We start from the raw sequence: 20,407 nt of genomic DNA on the forward strand, positions 1-20,407 counted from the left end.
TCCATTATTTCTAGTTATTGTTGCTAGTCTAAGGTGATTTTTATAAACTAAAGTTTATTTATAAGAGCAAGAATGGAGTTTAATTAATATTTAATTTGTACTCACTGAAGAAGCTACTAAAATATTCTTGTATTTTATCCCTAAAAGAATTAGTAAGTTGGGATCTGGTAACGATTTTGAGGTGTTCTTCCAAAGACTTGGCATTTCTTCAGGCAGAGCACGATACACTAAAAACTGGGTAAGTCTGTCAGTAAGTTTTTCAAGATTACTTATGAATATATTTTAGCTATACAAATAATTCTGGATTTGGGCAGCCCCGGTGGCACAGTGGTTTAGCGCCGCCTGTAGCCCAGGGCGTGATCCTGGAGACCCGGGATGGAGTCCCACGTCGGGCTCCCTGCATGGGGCCTGCTTCTCCCTCTGCCTGCATCTCTGCTTCTCTCTCTCTCTGTGTGTGTGTTTCTCATGAATAAATAAATAAATAAATAAATCTTTTTAAAAAATAATTCTGTATTTAAAAAAAGGTGACTTAAGCACTGAAGAAGTTGAGGAATTTAAAGCAAAAGTGGGGAGATCCCTGGGTGGCACAGCAGTTTGGCTCCTGCCTTTGGCCCAGGGCGCGATCCTGGAGACCCAGGATCGAATCCCACGTCGGGCTCCCGGTGCCTGGAGCCTGCTTCTCCCTCTGCCTGTGTCTCTGCCTCTCTCTCTCTCTCTCTGTGACTATCATAAATAAATAAAAATTTTAAAAAAAGAAAAAAAAAGAGTTTTTTAAAATAAATAAATAAATAAATAAAGCAAAAGTGGTTGAGGTGGTGGTACTACTACTTGGGCTGGTGCCTGCATCTGGTGTCCTGAGCCTTATGACTTGAACTTTCACGTGCTCCCTTAACTATATCTTCTGTTTCGTTAGGTGGCATTGCTTTCACCCACTTACTTACACTAGAAATGTAGAAATTGTCTTTGACTCCTCCCTACTTGTTATCATTCCAAATTAATTAGTATCCAGACCAGCAAATATTTGGATTTTTATCTCATTCTGTCTCCACTCATTAAACAGGAAAGTTATGATATGTGGCACAAGGATGAATGAACACGTATATAAGTCATGATTTTTCCCCTACTCTCATGACTCTTGATGATAATGACAATTTTATAGTTTTTATTTTTACCAAAGTAACATATGAAAATAGTTCATAAAATGTCATGCAGTTCTGTAAAGGTGTATAATGAAAAACAGTGGTCCCTTATTCCTTGTGCATGCTCCTGTCACCTCTGATTCTGTTCAACAGATTAAAATGTTTTCAGCTTTTTCATTGGTTTCTTCTGATATTGCACTGCATGCTTATACATAATATGTTCATGCTGCTATTTATTTATTTTTCAGTTTGATGTATTATCCACTAACTTGTCATTAGGGAATATAGGCATTTAGCTCTTTTATATTACTTTTTCTCCCAACTCCTGAATATGTTCCCTCATTGCTTTTTCTCAGTATGTAGTTGTATTATTCTTATTGATTAGAATATCTTTTTTTTCCCTGCATGTATCCATAACTAGTTCACCACAAATTTTTAGTAATATTCAAACATAGGGACCCTGGGCGGCTCAGTCGGCTAAGTGTCTGCCTTCCATTCAGGTCATGATCTCAGGGTCCTGGAATTGAAACTTGCATTGGGCTTCCTGCTCAGTGGGTAGTCTGCTTCTCTCTGCCTGCTGCTCCCCTGCCTGTGCTCTCTTTCTCTTTCTGTCAAATAAATAAATAAAATCTTCAAAAACAAAGCAAACCGACATATCAGGTGATATGGCAGATTTCTTTCCCCCTTGGGCTCTTCTCCTACTCCTCTGGATCCTCTGGTGGTTCTCTTTTCCTGTGGCACAGCTCTTGCCTGTGAAATTTTCTTGCACTGAGAAGTCTGAGAGTACCTTTATTTCTCACCTGTTTTGCATCTTGTCTTCCCTGGATTTTGTATCCTCCCCTTTCTTGTTTACTCTACTGTTTTTGGACCACATCCTTCGGGAGCTTCTTGGAAAGGCCATACAAAAGGGAAAGCCCTTGCATGTCTGAGATATATTTATACAACACACAATTCTTTGATTGTTTGCCTGGGCACAAAACTTTTGGTTGAGAGTCTTGTAGCCTCACAATTTTGAACTTATCATTCAGTGTCTTCCAGCCTTTAGGATTCCCTTGGCTCTGATTTTTTTTTTTAAGTATAATTGATATTCAGTATCTTGTTGATTTCAGGTATGCATCATAGTGACTCAGGATTTTTATAAATCACAAACTGATCTCTACAATTTCTAGTTACCATCTATCAAGATACAAAGTTATTACAATATTATTGACTATATTCTCTGTGCTGTACATTACATCTCTATGACTTAGTCATTTTATAACTGAAAGTTTGTACTCCTAACCCCCTTCACCTATTTTGCCTGCCTTCTAATCCCTCCCCTCTCTGATAACTAGCAGCAGTTATTTTTTATATCTGTCTGTTCCTGTTTTATGTTTTATGTTTTCATTTGTTTTGATTTTTAGATTCTACATAAAAGGAATCAGTGGTATTCGTCTTTTTCTGACTTATTTCACTTAGCATAATACCTTCTAGGTCCATCCATGTTGCAAATGGAAGATTTCATTCTTTTTTATGGCTGAGTAATATTCCTCTGTGTGCTCTGTGTGTGTGTGTTTGTATGCATGTGTGTGTGTGTGTGTGTGTGTTTGTGCATGTATTCATCTATTGATGGACACTTAGGATGCTTCCATATATTGACTATTGTAAATAATGATGCAGTGAACATAGGGGTGCATGTATCTCTTTAAATTGGTATTTTCGTTGTTTTCAGATAAATACCTAGCATTGGAACTGTGGGATTGTATGGTATTTTTATTTTTAAATTTTTGAGGAATCTCCTTACAGTTTTCCACAGTGGCTGCACTATTTTGCATTTCCACCAACAGTGCATGAGGGTTCCTATTCTCCACAACATCACCAACACTTGTTATATTTTGCCTTTTGGAAAGTAGCCAATCTGACAAGTGTGAGGTAATATCTCATTGTGATTTTCATTTGCTTTCTCTGATGATGAGTGATGTTGAACATTTTTTATGTAACTCTTTGCTATCTATGTCTTCTTTGTAAAAATGTCTATTCAGGTCCTCTGCCCAACTTTTTTTCTCTGCCCAGCTTTTAATCAAGTTGTTTGTGTTTTTGTTGCTGAGTTGTGCAAGTTCTTTAAATATTTTGGGTAGTAAACCCTTAAAGGATAATTTGAAAACATCTTCTGGTCAGTAGGTTGCCTTTTCCTTTTGTTGATTGTTTTCTTTGCTGCTTAGAAGCTTTTTATTTTGATGTAGTGCCGTGTGTATATTTTAGCTTTTGCTGCCTTTGTAGAGGAAATTGGTCCAAAAAATATTACTAAGACCATGTCAAAAAGCTTACTGCCCATGTTTTCTTCTAAGACTTAATGTTTCAGGTCTTCAGTTCAAGTCTTTCTTCCATTTTTAATTTATTTTTTGTGTATGGGGTAAGAAAGTAGTCCACTTTCATTCTTTTGCATATAGCTGTCCAGTTTTCCCAGCACTATTTATTCAAGAGACTGTCTTTTCTCCTCTGTGTCATTATTGCTACCTTTGTCATAGATTAAATGACCATGTATGTATGGATTTGTTTTCTGTTTCATTCAGTGATCTACATGTCTGTTTTCACACCAGTAGTACCATGATTTTTTTTGAAGGAAGGTTTTAGTATCTTCCATGTGGTCCTTGGTGTATACGTGTGCCTTGGTTACAACCATTTTTCCTTCCAGTGGGCTAGGCACAGAGTGAGCCCTTTGGTCTGGAAACCCATGTCTTAACAGTTGGAGAGAATGCTTTTTCCTTTGATCACTTCTTCCCTCTTTCATCTTTTTTGAACAATTAGTAGTTTAACATCTGGGTTTATTTTCTGATGTTTTTATTTTTTTTTATCTTTTGTTTCTGTTTTTTTTTTTCTATCAGGAATATTTCTCTCAACTGTCATTCATTTTTTATTGAGTTATTATTGTTATTAAGTTTCCCTCCATTCCATGCAGTATCTCCTTACTCTTTTTTTTTTAAGATTTTATTTATTTATTTGACAGAGAGCTCAAGCAGGGGGAGCAGCAGAGGGAGAGTGAGAAGCAGGCTCTCCACTGAGCAGGGAGCTCAATGCAGGGTTGGATCCCAGGACTCTAGGATGATGACCCAAGCCAAAGGCAGATGCTTAGCTGACTGAGCCACCGAAGCATCCCACCTCCTTACTCTTGAGTTGATTTTATTTTAGTTTGTGTGTTTGGTCTGTATCTTTCAAGTCAAAGGCTATCAAATACCTGATCATCTTTGGCAACCTGTCTTATTTAGGAGTGAGTCCATAAATAGCTGACCGAAGCCTTGTATGCAAGGGTGGCATTTGTCCAATGGGAAGCCTCAGAGAAGAGTGATCTAGAATGCCTCTTCTAGTTGTTCCATGTGGAGGCAGCAACTGAAAATCTGTAGGTCTTTAGATCTAAAATCTCTAGTTATTCTCCCTACACAGAAAATCTTTAATATACCATTGGGGTTGGAAGTTAGGCAGGGTTAGATGAGGGTTGAGTGAGGGTAGAAGTTAATATTATCTATGTTTTAGTCATGAGAATACTACAGTAAAAAAAAAAAAAAAAAGCTAATACTCTATGGGTTAATAACCACTCAAAGTCATTTGGTAACAAGTTCTAAAGCCCGGATTCAAACTTAGGTGTCTCATTTTAGAATCTCAGCCTCTTTAACACACTGGTATATAAAGTGTTCTTTTATGTCAATAAAAAAATAAACAACTCAATGAAGCAGGCAGAAGGCATAAATCAGCAACTCAAAGTTTGAAAAGTCCTCACCTCTTGTCATTTGTGTATTTTCTTTGTGTCTTCTTTAAGTCTGAGCATTCTTTCTCTTTGGTAAGATTCTGAATCCACTACTAAACACCTCACCTCAAGCAGATTCTTCATGCTTCTGCACACTGCTTGTCAGAGAATCATCCATTCATGGGTGATCACTGACAATTTGCAGCATTACCCTATATAATATTGTGTACTGCTCATTTACCATGGCCCCTAACAATTCTCTGTCTTCTTAAATTATTTGTACTGAAATGCAACATCATCTTGTCTTTGTTTCAGAAACGTTTTCACATCTCCTGTATCCTTGAAGGCAAAACTGTTAGGTCTTCCCAGATAATTTTTCACTATAATTTATGTTACATACACATATTTTTAAATTACACACCAGGGGTGTGTTTTAATATTATAATATTAACCCCTTAGTAAGTGGCTTATTGAGGTACTTAAATACTTCCCTTCATTTCATCACTGACCAAAACAGTTATTACTAATATTTATGGTGAATATGGTATGATGCATTTTATTATAAGTTGTCTTACAAGAGATATATGTTTGTGTGTGTGTGGTTTTTTTTTTTTGTAGGAAACAAACAAATTCAGGAGTTATCCATTGTATCACAGTGTCTATGAAACATATGAATTGGTGGAAAAGTTTTATGATCCAACTTTTAAGTATCACCTCACTGTGGCCCAAGTCCGAGGAGGGATGGTATTTGAACTAGCCAATTCCATTGTACTCCCATTTGACTGTCGAGATTATGCTGTAGTTTTAAGAAAGTATGCTGACAAAATCTACAACATTTCAATGAAACATCCACAAGAAATGAAAACATACGGCGTGTCATTTGGTATGCTACACTTCCTCTTTCAAAATTCATTATCTCTGTGTTTCAATCAATCTCTAATATATAATGACTTACATTTATCCACTTATTATTTATTGCCAGTCCCTGTGATCAGATACTTGGTTTACATCTATAAATGTATTTTTCATTTCACTGATGCTCATCTTATAATATATAAAATAAAATTGCCTTGTAAAATGCAGAAGAGAACAAACAGCTTCCTATATTGTTCCCTTTGCATAAGCCATGGGACAACGTCATTAGGCCCCGATTTCTATTTCAGATTCACTTTTCTCTGCTGTGAAGAACTTTACGGAAATTGCTTCTAAGTTCAGTAAGAGACTTGAAGACTTGGACAAAAAGAAGTATGTTCCATATTTTTAAGTTATGCTTATGTTTATCCCAGGTACAATGAAAAAGAGATACTACTTGACTTCTTTATTGCTGAAATATCTTTGGAAAGTCTTTTGCTCCTTCCTGTCTCCCCACCGTCAGGCATCCTGCTCAGGGCCACCATATTTCTCCCAGACCACCTCTTATATTCTAAGTGGCAGCTGTGTGCTGAGAAATGCCAGCGCCTCCTTTACTACAGCTGCCTAGTTACAAAATTCCCACCTTAGCATTGAAAGTCCTCTGCTGAGTGACCTCAGCTTTTTCTAGCCTTGTCTCGTATTCTTTCAGTGTCTATCCATCAACCTCAACCAAATTCTCCTACTTCCAGAACACACCTTCTTTTCTTTCTCTTCTAATGTCATTACCTCCACAGTTCATTTCCACTTCCACCTGGTAAAATTCTTTCTCCAGAACAAGTATTGAGAAGCCATTTTTCTTCAAATATTAAGCACTTAGGATTAATTCTGTGTGAAATCACAGAAGTGAACATAATTGGAATAAAATTTTAAGATGGGAGAAAAATAATTAAGGACTTTTTTTAAAATAGAAGTTTAAGAGTGAACATCTACTGTATATTAAGACTATTATTATATTACAAATATCAAATTTATGGGGACTGGTGCAAAAATACATAGAAAGATAAGAGCAGACAGTCCAAAAATAGATGAGTGTCATATAAGAATGTTTTTGTGTAAAAAAGTGTATTTGTAATGAAGGATATATAAAAATAAATTAAAATAATAATAATAAATGGAGGAAGAAAGACATATTCAACAATAATGTTGTATAAGCTCGTGTAGCAACTGATAAGAAAGTGAGTTTAGAACCTCACTTCAAATTGCATGCAATGTAAGCAATGGGTATAGAATTCATTACTAAAAGTTGAAATTTCTGAGAAGTGAAATTCCCAGTTTGGAAGCAACAGGGAAATGACAAAGCAGACAAGTTTGAGAACACTGAAATGATTACTAATATGATTGTTGATCATCAAAAGCAAAGATAGAAGTCTAGGAAACCTCTTTTCCAGCAAATATGGAAAAGGAGTAACATAAACATCATAAAAATAATATTTGAAAATTGGTAAGAAAATCCAGAAGAGCAAAGCTGAAAATGTTGGCAATAAGCAAGACAATTCAAAAAGAAGACACTATCTGTACAGAAATAGGTATGAAAAATATTCAAATTCACTAATTTAAAAATAATATTATACTATTTTCATATCAACTTAGTAATGATTTAAAACTTGGTTGTACACATTCTGCCAGATGGTGCAATGGAGCAGATGCTCTCACACTTTTCTGGTAGCATTGCGAATTGTTGTAAAAACATTTTTGAAAATATTAAATAAATAAAAATAAAAAATAAAACCCCTTTTGAGAAGTATAAATACATACTGGTAAAGTTTCAAGAGTAATTTACAGAGTTCTTAGGCTTTGCCATAGTATTTACATTTCTTGAACTTTTTCCTCAGGAAAGAGTTTCAAGTTTGGAAAGAAAAAAAAGAGCTTCTCATAGAAAGATACAAATTATAATACCAAACAATTCAAGGGGCTCCTGGGGACACAGTTGGTTAAACATCTGACTCTTGATTTTGGCTCAGGTCATGATCTCAGTGTTGTGAGATTGAGCCCCACATCAGACTCCGTGCTGGGCATGAAGCCTGCTTAAAACTCTCTCTCTCCCTTTCCTTCCTTGAGTATTTCTGTATTTGTCTTATCCGCTCTGAATAATAGTTGAAGTATAGTTTGTGTCTCTACACCATTTATAAACTCTGAAACACCTGCAGCAATGCATTGCATATGATAATAGTAAATAGTAATAATGATAATAGTAAATGCTGGCTAAAGTAAATTAAACTGGATGTTTAATTGTAAACTGCATGTCTCAACTCAAACTTTTAAATCTGAGGAAGAGGGGATCCCTGGGTGGCTCAGAGGTTTAGCGCCTACCTTTGGCCCGGGGTGTGATCCTGGAGACCTGGGATCGAGTCCCGCATCGGGCTCCCTGCATGGAGCCTGCTTCTCCCTCTGCCTGTGTCTCTGCCTCTCTCTCTCTGTGTCTATCATGAATAAATAAAAAAATCTTAAAAAAAAATAAATCTGAAGAAGAGATATTTCTGTGCTTCTACTTCTGTTGAATCAATCTCTAGATCTTTCAAAGGGTAAAGAGTGTTGTCTCCTTGGTACCTTCAAGTATTCAACTTGAAGACTTCATTGTCTTTCACTTGCTCTAGGGAGGCTTCTGGAATAAAAAGATCCCCTTTACTTAACTCTGATGTTCTGAGCATTTACCTCCCAGGGCTACTTCAAATTAAGCTGTGTTTTCTACAAAGAACATTATGTTTTTTCATTAGTAACCGCAAAAGCAGAAATCCACAGATGGAGAGATGTGTATGTGTATGTCCACATGAATTTTTGTTGATGTAATATGTCATGAATTTGGTTCAGAAATTACTGAAATTATGTTTTATGCAACTGTCTCTTCTGTCAGTTTATATGAACTGCTCACAGGTAAAATCTACATGGAGTTTATTTACCTTGCTACTCATCACAAAACCTGAGTTCTTTTTTTTTTTTTTTAAGATTTTATTTATTTATTCATGAAAGACACAGAGAGAAAGAGGCAGAGACAAGGCAGAGAAAGAAGCAGGCTCCACACAGGGAGTCTGATATGGGACTTGATCCCAGGACTGTGGGATCACTCCTTGAGCTGAAGGCAGGTGCTCAGCCGCTGAGCCACCCAGTTGTCCCACAAAACTTGAGTTCTTGATATTGAATAAATGAATGTTGAAGATAGCTTAAATTCAAATTATAGGGCCTTTAGTTTTTTTTTTTCCTTTTGTCAACATAGTGCAGTTGAAATAATAGTATTGAGCTTCTATTTCATTCTAAAAGTTTCCAGCTGTGAACCTGGGCAAGTTGTTTAACTGCTGAATCTTAGCTATCTTACCTATGGAGTGGGGTTCTTGTCCTGCCCAACTTGCAGGATTGCTCTGAAGATTAGAGAAAATGTTACATAACCATTTGGAGTGTCTCGGTGGCTCAGTCACTTGAGTGTCTGACTTGATTTCTGGCTCAGGGCATGATCTCAAGTGAGTTGGGCTCTGCGCAGAATCTGCTTAAGATTCTCTCTCTTCCTCTCTGTCTGCCTCTACCCTGACTCCAGTGCATATGCTACCTCTAAATAAATAAATAAATAAATAAATAAATAAATAAATAAATAAAATCTTTTTAAAAATTATATAATCCTCAGTATAATAATTGGCACCTAGCAATCAGTTGCTAAATATAGACTAAAATATAACAAAATTAAGAGATAATTGAATTATTAAATACAGCGATTTGTTGTTCCTTATTGTTTAACAGTTCTCATTAGTTAAGTTATAACAGAATCAATATGTTGAATTTAATAACTCATTGTTGAATTATTCAAGATGATAAATGTTCAATGATATAAAATCATTCTTATTACAATAATATATTCCCCCCCTTTGGAATGTGAACTTTGTGAAAGCAGGCGGTATCTGATAATTGATAATAGCAGGCTTTCAAATCTTATTAAAAGGATAAAGTAAACACCATTTCTTGTATTCATGATAGTTTATCTTTAATAATAATAAAAACAGGGGATCCCTGGGTGGCGCAGCGGTTTGGCGCCTGCCTTTGGCCCAGGGCGCGATCCTGGAGACCCGGGATGGAATCCCACGTCAGGCTCCCGGTGCATGGAGCCTGCTTCTCCCTCTGCCTGTGTCTCTGCCTCTCTCTCTCTCTCTCTGTGACTATCATAATAAAAAATAATAATAATAATAATAATAAAAACATTGGCTATCATCTGGTAAATATGTATAATTTTCCAGGAATCCTACTAACCATTAATAGACTATCCCATTGAATGTTGAAATGACTTCTTTGAGTAGATTATTAGGATACCTAAGATGGAAAACATCTTGCCTGTATTTAAATACCTGGGTTTGTCAATTATTATTTCAAAATAAATACAAATTACTGCTGTCTGTCTCAACTGGCACATAAAACTTTATGTGGTTTTATAAGCCTCAGCAGAAGAGTATTTTATAGGAATTTAATAATAACCATGTACACTATTCTTAATTTGCATGTCAGAGGGATTTAAGATATATTAGTTATCTTTAGCTTTGTTGTGAATTTTTAGTTTGCTGTATACTGCACACAGTCTCATGTAGTGACAGTGGTATTTGTTTTCTTGTTTAGCCCAATATTTTTAAGAATTATGAATGATCAACTCATGTTTTTGGAACGAGCATTTATTGATCCTTTAGGATTACCAGACCGGCCTTTCTATAGGTAAGGATACAAATATGACTCTTGACTCTTGATTATATCTTTTTTTTTTTCTTATTTTTTTAACACTGTGGAAAAAATAGCTGATTTCTTATAAGCAAATAGAAATTTCAATATATGTAGAAAATGATATATTATTTTTACATATTTTCTTGTTAATGTCTTTTTTTACTCCTGATTATAAAACAATATATGTTCATTGTAGGAAATTTAGAAGATCCAAAGTCACAAGTAGAAAATAAAAATTACCCGATTCCCTCAGTTAATTATAAAATCATGCTTATATTTGGTTCATATAGTTTTAGCTCCTCCCTCATTTTAAATATATTTGTGTTTATATATATACACGTAAGACATAATACATGTATTTAAAATGTATGAAATATATATTTATGTACTCTCAATATTCACATTTTTTTCTAATTTTTGACAACTGTAAATATTTCTGATAAATATCAGTGATGAACATTAGATTGATCTTACTAAGAATTGCAGGACGAATTAGATCAGTGACTAGCAAGAAATGGCCCCATCTTTCTGTCTATGGATTATCAAAGGATCAGAATTAGAAGTAAGGACATCATTCAAACATGGTGACTGGTTTCCCAATGGCAGCATGATTGTGCTTCCTTCCTTCTTTATCTCTTTGCTTGGCAGCATATCCTTCCCTTTATGGGCTATGACATGAAAACATAAAAACATAAAACATCACCACCTTGGCCATGTTACACTTTCAAAGTTGCTTTTAATGATTATTCATGCTTTATGCTAGGCATTCTAACATGCTAGTGTGTCTTCTTTTTTAAAGAGAAAATCATAATAGTAGGTTGGCAGATCAGAAATGGGACTTTAATAATCACAACTGTGCTACATTTCAGGAATAGTGAAAAGACAGTACTTATTTGCAATGTAGCTTAGGACTGATCACTTAATCTCATAGATCTCAATTTCTTCCTTTTTGAAATGCTAGTATCAACTTTGTAGAGTTGGTTTTTTTTTTTAAGATTTATTTATTTTAGAGAGAGAGAGAGTGGGCAAGCACGGGCAAGTGGGAGGAGGGGCAGAAGGATAGGGAGAGAGAGGCAATAGAAGCAAACTCCTCACTGAGCATGGAACCAAGACTGGATCCCAAGACCCTGAGATCATGACCTGAGCTGAAGCTGAGAGTCAAGTCAGAGGCTTAACCAGCTCAGCCATCTAAGCTCCCCTGTAGAGTTCATTTTTAAGAATCAGAAAAATTCTAGGCAAATCATTTAATTGCAAGCATGATCCATAGTAGATACAAGTGATTGGGGCTCCCATTGTTATTTTTGTTGCACTGAACCACTTAAGTCAAAACATAATTGATTAATGTATACTTCATAGATTGGTCTTTGGAGGTGATTAAACTTGAAAGTTTAGCTGACAAGTGGCTTATTCAAATCATAAAATTAGAATTATGCACTCCAGGATATGCAGAGTGCTCCTGTTTTTCTCTTGTATGTATCATGTGGACAACCCATGGACAGTGAACTGTTTTTATCAACAGGCACATCATCTATGCTCCAAGCAGCCACAACAAGTATGCAGGGGAGTCATTCCCAGGAATTTACGATGCTCTGTTTGATATTGAAAGCAAAGTGGATTCTTCCAAGGCCTGGGGAGAAGTGAAGAGACAGATCTCAATTGCAGCCTTTACTGTGCAGGCTGCAGCCGGGACTCTGAGGGAAGTAGCCTAAGGTGGTTCTTCTGAGAACTCATATTAAATAGGGATGGTCTGTCACTCAGAATCATGAAAGCTTTATTCTAAAAAATAAACTAAAAAATAAAGCTAATACACACACATCTTCACATTCTGTCTTCTCCCTATGAATCAAAAAAGAAAGATGGACAATTTTTATTCTATAATTATAGAAGGTTATTCTGAATTTGAACTAAGTTAAAAGTAAGACAAATATCTACTATATTAAAAATCCTATGTGACATTATAGGGAATCAAGTCTAACTCAGCACTCATGTCAGCCCTCCTGGCCACCCAGGGCTAAGAGATCACTATCTTAGTGTACTAGTTGAGCTACTCTGGTCTAATCACACTGCTGGTAAATAGTCACTCTGTACCATAAAGGATTTTTACTTTTATTAAATTAGCAAATACCCTATTTATATCAAAGGTATATGTAACATATGTATAGTAAAAAAAAAGTAAAGAAATGAATATTTGTAGAACCGCCCCCCACAAATAACCAGATTAAGAAAAGGAACATTACCAGTATCTTTAAATCCCCCATGTACCACTGACCAGTGTGCCTCCATCTTCAGCCAGAGATACTTTTTTGAATCTCTTGTGAATCTTTTCTCTTATAGTTATTCTACACATGGCTATATTCCTTATGTGTTTTTGGCTTTGTGTTTTTTTAACTGTTTATAAATAAAATCATACTGTATATATTTTCTAAGAATTGATTTTTTTTTCACTCACCTTTGAAGGTGCATCCATGTGTCATTGTGGCTGTGGTTCACTAGAGTTCACTGATTTTGAGCAATTCACTTGCATGAATATAACATTTATCGGTCAGGGTCCGGTTAAGACAGGGAAACCACACAGCAGCATAAACAGGGAAAGTTAATATAAAGAATGATTAGTTATAATAGCATTGCAATAATGAGATACTGCCTAGTAAAAGGTAAAGAGAACTCTAGAGCATGTAAGTATGGAAGTATAGCAGATACAAGGAGCAGTCACTATACGTAGGGCTGAGAAGAATTTCAGCAGCCAGTGAAGAATTTCCCCCACACTATGGGACTTACAGAACAACAGAGAAGGCACTGCAGTGCTGTGCTAGCAGAACTTGCAAAACTCCCCAGAGACCTGTATACACTCTAGGCCACTGTGGGAAGCTGATTAGGGGAAACTGCCTTGCCAGAGGCACTCTGCCATCCCACCAACCAAGGGCCATGTTCAAAGAATCTCTCGGTTACTGACTTCTGACTACCATGAACTGCAAGAAGCCAACTGCTCTAACAGTAGCCTGCATTGCAGGAGGGGAGCACTCCAGTATGGGGGCACTGCGGGATGAGAACACTACAGGATGGGGACACTGGAGCATTAGGGCCCTGCAGGATGAGAGCACTGCGGGATGGGAGCACTGCATGAACCAAGAAGGATAAGAAGTAGACACTTCTTGCAATGTGTCTACAATGCCTTCTGCTCACAAAGTTTAACATCATGCCTCTTGGCAAAGAAATTTTCAAACAGTCCAGATATATATACAAAGCACAGCAACAAAGAGTAAATTTGGAGCAGAGAAGCAATGAATTGGACAGCTGGCACAACACAATGCATTTATTCCTTTTTTCTGCTGGTGGGAGTTTGGCTTGTTTTCTGTCTTTTGCTCCTATCAACATGTCTCTCTCAGTGCAAATATTCAGGTTATTCTCTTTTCTGATGGCATCTTCCTAAATGAATGTCTGGGTTGTAAAGCGTGTACATCTTCAATTTTCCTGAGCAAAACTGTTACAAAGTGGTTTTATTCACTTATATTCCCAATGCAAAGAAATCATGTTATACAAAAGAACAGAAATAAGAAGAAAATTGGCAGATTAGAGAAATGCAAAGAATTTAGTGTTACCAGAATCCAAGGAATGTGTGGGAGGACAATCTATATGTTTAGCATCAGATCATGTAAGGTTTGGGAAGATGACACTAAGGAGTGTGACTCTTCCTGTATAAAAAGCCATGTAGTAAAGTCAAGCAGCTTAGACATATGGTAAGATTTACATTTTATGGAAGCAGTCTGGCCTAGGCATAGATGGATGGGAAGGGTATTAACCCGACAAGAAATCGCAACCTGAATTTTTTCTCATAACACCTGTGTCATGCAGGCCTTTACCCTCAGAAATGACAAGACTTTCCTCTTATCTTTCACATTTCATTGCTTCTGCAAAGTCTTTCTGGGATGTTTGCCCATTCCCTTATCTTAACCTCTACCAATACTTGTGAAAAGTCTTGATCATTATTATGGCTCCAGCGTTTCTCTCCTAGGATCCAGAGTCCGCAGCAACCACTCATTTGTGAAGAGCCGGTAGCATGTGTATGGAACTGTGTCTGGGAGATGATGTGTTTGGCAAATGGAGTGTCTGGGCAGTGATGTGCTCAGCACTAATATTTCAGCAATGCCTTGTAATGGGACTTGATCAAGCATACTAACAGGCTTTAACTGATGACAGAGATAGTTGGACAACACTGTAGGTGATTCATGGGACTTGGGACAAGGCGAACATTCTCATTTAAAAAAGTGGATAAACCCCCACTCCATACTGGAAAGTTTTGTGAACTTTCAGTCTAATTATAAATACGCATTAAGCATTCCCCCCAAAACATTTTGTTTAATTGCATGACTTAATAACATATTTTGGCAATACATTTGATGTAATTATCATTCACAAGAGATCATACAGTAACGGGACACCTGGGTGGCTTAGAGGGTTAAGCATCTGCCTTAGGCTCAGGTCATGATCCCGGGGTCCTGGGATGGAGCCACACATCAGGCTCCCTGCTCAGCAGGGAGTCTGCTGCTTCATCTCCCTCTGCCCCTCCCCCACTCATGCTCTATCACTCTTTCTCTTCAAATAAATAAAATCTTTAAAAAAAAAAAAAGTGTGTGCAAGAGGTCATGCAGTGACAGTCTGAAACAGCTATGGGAGACAGACTGCCAGGTTCAAACCCTGCTCCTTTCACTTGGATGACTATGGGCAAATTATTAAGGCTCTCTTTAGCTTCTTAATCTATAGAATGGATATTAAACAGTATTTGATAAGGTTTCTGTAAGTACTAAAAGACATACAAAGCACTTAGAACAGTGTCCAGCGTATAATTACTAATCAATACATGTTTAATATTGTCATTTGAGTGATAGGGCATTTCTTAATATGGTAACAAGTATCATTTTTTTTGTCTTTTCTATATGATGATATAGTTGAATTAGATACCTATTATAGCTTCCAGACCTAAAATTTTAAATTATTGTTTGTTCTTTTATATGCATCTTTTCATTTGCTTATGTTTTTTTTCTATCTAGAAGGTTGTAAGATGTGTCTCTCCAGATTGCAGTTACATATTTGTTGTTGGCTGTAGTTTAAAAATGAGGTGAATTAACTAGTTTTGTGCACAGGAAATACACCAAATAAATTTTACATCCATCTAGATATTTAATAACTATTAAGTAAAATCATTTACACAGCTGTAATGGCATGAAAATGATAAAGATGCTGTTTATATTTTGGACAGCAATTTCATAATTATACTAAGGCCAAATTTGGCTGTTTTATGAAATTGGAAAGACAATGCATGAACTTTAAAGATGAACTTAGTTCCATGGACTTCCTCAAAATCTTTGTTTCTTATTAATCTCTTGGGACAACTTCAGAACCATAATGGGTTCCATATCAACCGAAGGCAGGAAGGATGGCTACAGGCTGTCCGCTATGTAGTTAGATGAGAAAGATGTATGGGTAAGTGGTTTTATAGCTCAAAAAAAGAATATCAAATTAGAATAATAAATAGAAAAATAAGTCAATATGTATACTAAAGTTACTTTTTAAAAAAAGATTTTATTTATTTGAGAGGAAGAGAGAGTAAGAGAGACAGTATGAACAAGGCGGGGGAGAGAGGGAGAAGGAGAAGTAAACTCCCCACTGAGGAAGGAGCTCATTGGCAGGGCTTGATCCAGGGCTGTATCCCAGGACCCTGGGACCATGACCCAAGCTGAAGGCAGACACTTAACCAACTGAGCCACCCAGGCACCCCTAAAGGTACTTTTCTAGTCTGAGGGATAGTACTCTATATTTCTGTCTTACTCTGTGGGCTACATTGACACACAGATTTAATGACTTATATGTTCATCTGATAGGAAAATTTATAAAACATACATTGCTTTGGGAAACTCAAAAGATTATAAAGTCCAATAGAGATGGAATTTCATCTGATTATTAGGGCTTATTATTATGATTTCTCATATTTCAATTCATACACTCTCCACTACATTTACTTGAGTAAATCAAATCTTTCAATACATAAGTTGGGGATTTTAATAAAAAAATCAAATTCAATGCCAAATAGTGAAATTTTCAAATAATTTAAATTCACTTTGTATTCAATCAAAACAAATTTATATTTTAATCAAATAATTTAAATTCAGTTCAACTTATATTCATCCCAGAATATATTCAAATGCCAAAATAAAATCAGATGAAATAAGCAATTAAATATGGGGAATACAACCATAAAATCAGAATGAAATGAGTGTATGTTTTAATGTCTAAATGGATAGGATCAACTATACTTAAAAAGTGGGGGGGGGGGGAATGTAATCAAATGATCTGTAAACAAAATGGAAACACCATATTGGAAAAATATCTGCAATGAATATAACAAGATGTTACCATACTTAACTTATAGGCTCTTTGAAATCAATAATTTCATTATTAATAACTAATCTCCACTTTTCTCCCTGAGGGCTGTGTGTATGTGCATACTCAGGAGAAAGAAAATAAAAGAATAAGGATTAGAACATAAAACCAAGGGATCCCTGGGTGGCGCAGCGGTTTAGTGCCTGCCTTTGGCCCAGGGCGTGATCCTGGAGACCCGGGATCGAATCCCAAGTCGGGCTCCCGGTGCATGGAGCCTGCTTCTCCCTCTGCCTGTGTCTCTGCCTCTCTCACACAGAGAGACTGTGTGACTATCATAAATAAATTAAAAAAAAAAAAAAAAAAAACCAAGGCACAAAGTAGTATGAGTATGCATACCTAAACAGCAGGGGTCTTCACCTCTACCTCTCTTGAAGGTCAGCCACTACTTTAAGATAAACATAAATCTGTTGCTCAGGAGAAGTGAACCGGGGCGACAAAATGGCAAGCTGAAATGCAGTGCCAAGACGATTACTCAAGAAGAATAAATTAAGAGAACGTGACGAGGAGGTGCAGAAAAACTTAATCTGTATAATGTATTACACCAGAGTTGAAAGGGCCCCTAAACCAGTAGACATACTTCTCAATGGACCTATTTCTTCAAGAATGCTTTGAGTCTTTCTTGTTTTTCATAGTAATGCGAGTTGTAGATAATGCTCCAGAGAAGTTCATTAGCCTACTACCAACTTTTGATCTATAAATTCATTTTGCTCAGTGATTTGGGAATTTATCTAAGTCGATACAACTAATTTATACTTTGGAATACTGACCCAGTGATTTGTACCCTTTTTTTACAGTTTCATACCTATATAACTCAGTCCCCATAGATAGTTCTGCTCTTGAGTGGTAAATTTATCTTAAAAGTCATTCAAACTGTTCTTTGGTTTGTAAAACTTTTAACTTTAAAAAAGCTCACAAACAAAAAGTAGTTCTTTATAAGAAAACATATATACCAAATGCTTATAAACTTCTTCAAGCTAAAGGACACATTTCTTTTTTTTTTTTTTTTAAGATTTTATTTATTTATTTGGCAGAGAGAGAGTGTGGAGAGAGCATAAGTAGGGGGTGGAGCAGAAGGAGAGGGAAAAGCAAGCTCCTCACTGAGCAGGGAGCCTGCTGACAGGGCTTGATCCAATGCTGGATCCCAAGACCCTGAGATCATGATCTGAACAGAAGGCAGATGGTTAACTGACTGAGCCATCCAGGCACCCCGAAAGGACAGATTTCTAATAGAACTCACAGCTTTTAATTTATATCAGAAAATAGTTATTTTTAATTGCCTTTTCAGAAAAATATCCTCCACTTAAAAAAAAAACATTCATGATCAGCATAGGGAATTTTGGTAGAGCACAGAGGATGTTTAGGGCAAGGAGACTACTCTGTGTGATGCTATAATGATGAGTCATTTTATTATAAATGACTCAAACACACAGAATGTACGGTACTGAGTGAACCCATAGGTAAGTGTTGGACTGTGGACTCTGGGTGACAACGGTATGTCATATGTAGGTTCATCAGTTGTAACAAATGCACCATTCTGCTGAGAGATGTTGATAATGGGGGAGATTGTGCATGTGTAGGGGCAAAGAGTACATGGAAAATCTCCACACTGTCCCCTTAGCTTTGCTGTGAACCTAAAATTGCTCTAAAAACTAGTTTCTTTTTTAAAAAAATTCATGCAAGAGTCCTATTGTAGTTAACATATTTTGACTTTAGAATCGTCACTGAAAAGCATATGTGAAGTCATCCTATGTGGGCTTGAAAATGTAAAATCAAATGACATCAAACACACTGATCTAATTATCTACCACCATCAGGTAGATTTGTTGATGTTTCCTTAAGAGATTAGGTGATTATGTAAATCCAACCAGAATAGCCTGAACTTGTGTTTACAGCTACAATAACCTAATCTTCTAGTAAAAGTGTAGCACGTCTATTAAGAGAAAGAGAAGCAGCAAGGGGGGACGTGGGGAGGTCTAGAGGGAGAGAATCTCAAGCAGGCTCCAAGCTCCACATGGAGTCCGATCTCAAGACCCTGAGATCATGACCTGAGCTGCAACCAAGAGTTGGCTACTCAACCAACCTAACCAACCTCCAAACCAACCTGATTTATTTTTAAATCAGTTAGCAGTCCTAGTTAGCAGTACTTGCATCCCAGATGTATCAGAAAATGTACTATAATACACTATGTTCTGAAGGGACCTATGCTATAAAATACTTTCAAATGTTCATTTGAGATCCAGTTCTAACGATGCTTGTAGCTGCTGCATTTGGGTTCTTGCTATGCAGCATTACTGTTAACGCCAAGCTGATACCTGGCTTTACAGGCTGAGTTGGTCCTAAATATTCTGGCCAAAAGTTGTCCCTATTGGTTGAAAAGCAGATGACCAGGTTGGCCTAATTTAGGCTGTTTTTCCCATATAAATGTTCACATCTATTTCTAATTGCCCATGTAATACTGACCACAGTTTTATAACTTCTTGATCACTTTCTGGTGAAAAGACTCACCAACTCTTCCCACCAACCACACGGATGTCAACATTGGAATTTATTAGTGTTTGTTAGTAGCAAAGTTGGGCTGTACCACCCATGATTTTCAGGTGCCAGAATCTGGTGGGTCACGTTACAATCCATGTTACAGTCCAGATGGATGTGTTATTGCCTGGGCCTTGGCTTCTCACAGTATCCACCCCCTATCCTGGCCCTGCCATGTAACGTAAATGAGCTGAATGTCCTTTTTAACCTTCCCAGTGCAAACTATTCTTTGTGGGAATCTCTAAACATAATAAATTATTAATCTTCTTTTGAAATTATTATTTGGTCTGTTTTTTATTTCCAAAGGGCCTGATATTTGTGATATTAGCATTTCCTTAGCATAACAAAAGATACTGTCTCTCAACAATCTATTTTTATACTTATGTTCCTATTGGGTTTTTATCAAGCTAAACCCATAAAGCTTGGTGAATCCACATCTGGCAAATGTTCAAGAATTAGTCCATGGCAAGTAGGAGATATATTCTACTTTTTGGCAGTCTCAGTGTTGACCACAGCAGGGAACTCAAGCCTTCTTAATCAATGTTTTTCAGGGGGCTCTTCCCACAGAAAGGTGAGGGGGAAGGAATGTCAGGTTCAGTCAGCTGTTCTTTGTTTTCTTCCCCAGTTGTGCACAGCAGATTTCCCTCGTACTAGAGATGCTAGGACTTTCTTATTTCTATATATATATATGCCTTCACCTTTCCTACTAACTTAGAGTCTCCAGATTCTAGGGGTTTTGCCTAATTTACTTTTGAAAATTAGATTTGTGGGAAGGGAATTGAGAAGTTGCTATGGTGCTCAGTAAAACTTACGAAGAATAGCAACTGTTTAATTACTATATTTATTACTTGAGATAGGGATGAGATCACAGAGCCTAGTTTAGAGGACTTTTATATAAAGAAATCTCAAATTCTGGAAATGATGGTGCAAGCAAATGGTTGACAAATCCCTATATGGAAGAGCACCATTTAACAGC

The 20,407-nt window shown here is 36.6% G+C and overlaps 1 protein-coding gene across 3 annotated transcripts in view; it reads left to right on the forward strand.

Annotated features, from left to right (window-relative positions):
• Positions 1-20,407, forward strand: part of FOLH1 (folate hydrolase 1) — a 76,412-nt gene that overhangs the window by 53,046 nt on the left and 2,959 nt on the right. For 2 of the 3 annotated variants that reach the window (XM_025993196.2, XM_025993197.2), the window contains 5 exons: positions 148-238; positions 5,479-5,743; positions 6,024-6,105; positions 10,363-10,455; positions 11,981-12,877. In XM_025993196.2, the coding sequence (XP_025848981.2) occupies positions 148-238; positions 5,479-5,743; positions 6,024-6,105; positions 10,363-10,455; positions 11,981-12,170 (721 nt within the window). In that variant the 3' untranslated portion in view covers positions 12,171-12,877. Of the gene's footprint in view, positions 1-147; positions 239-5,478; positions 5,744-6,023; positions 6,106-10,362; positions 10,456-11,980; positions 12,878-20,407 lie in introns of those variants that run through there. The other variant, XM_072726158.1, reaches the window with a different exon arrangement.

This window comes from Vulpes vulpes, chromosome 11 (genome assembly GCF_048418805.1).
Source record: "Vulpes vulpes isolate BD-2025 chromosome 11, VulVul3, whole genome shotgun sequence".
NCBI classification, from domain to species: Eukaryota; Metazoa; Chordata; class Mammalia; order Carnivora; family Canidae; genus Vulpes; species Vulpes vulpes.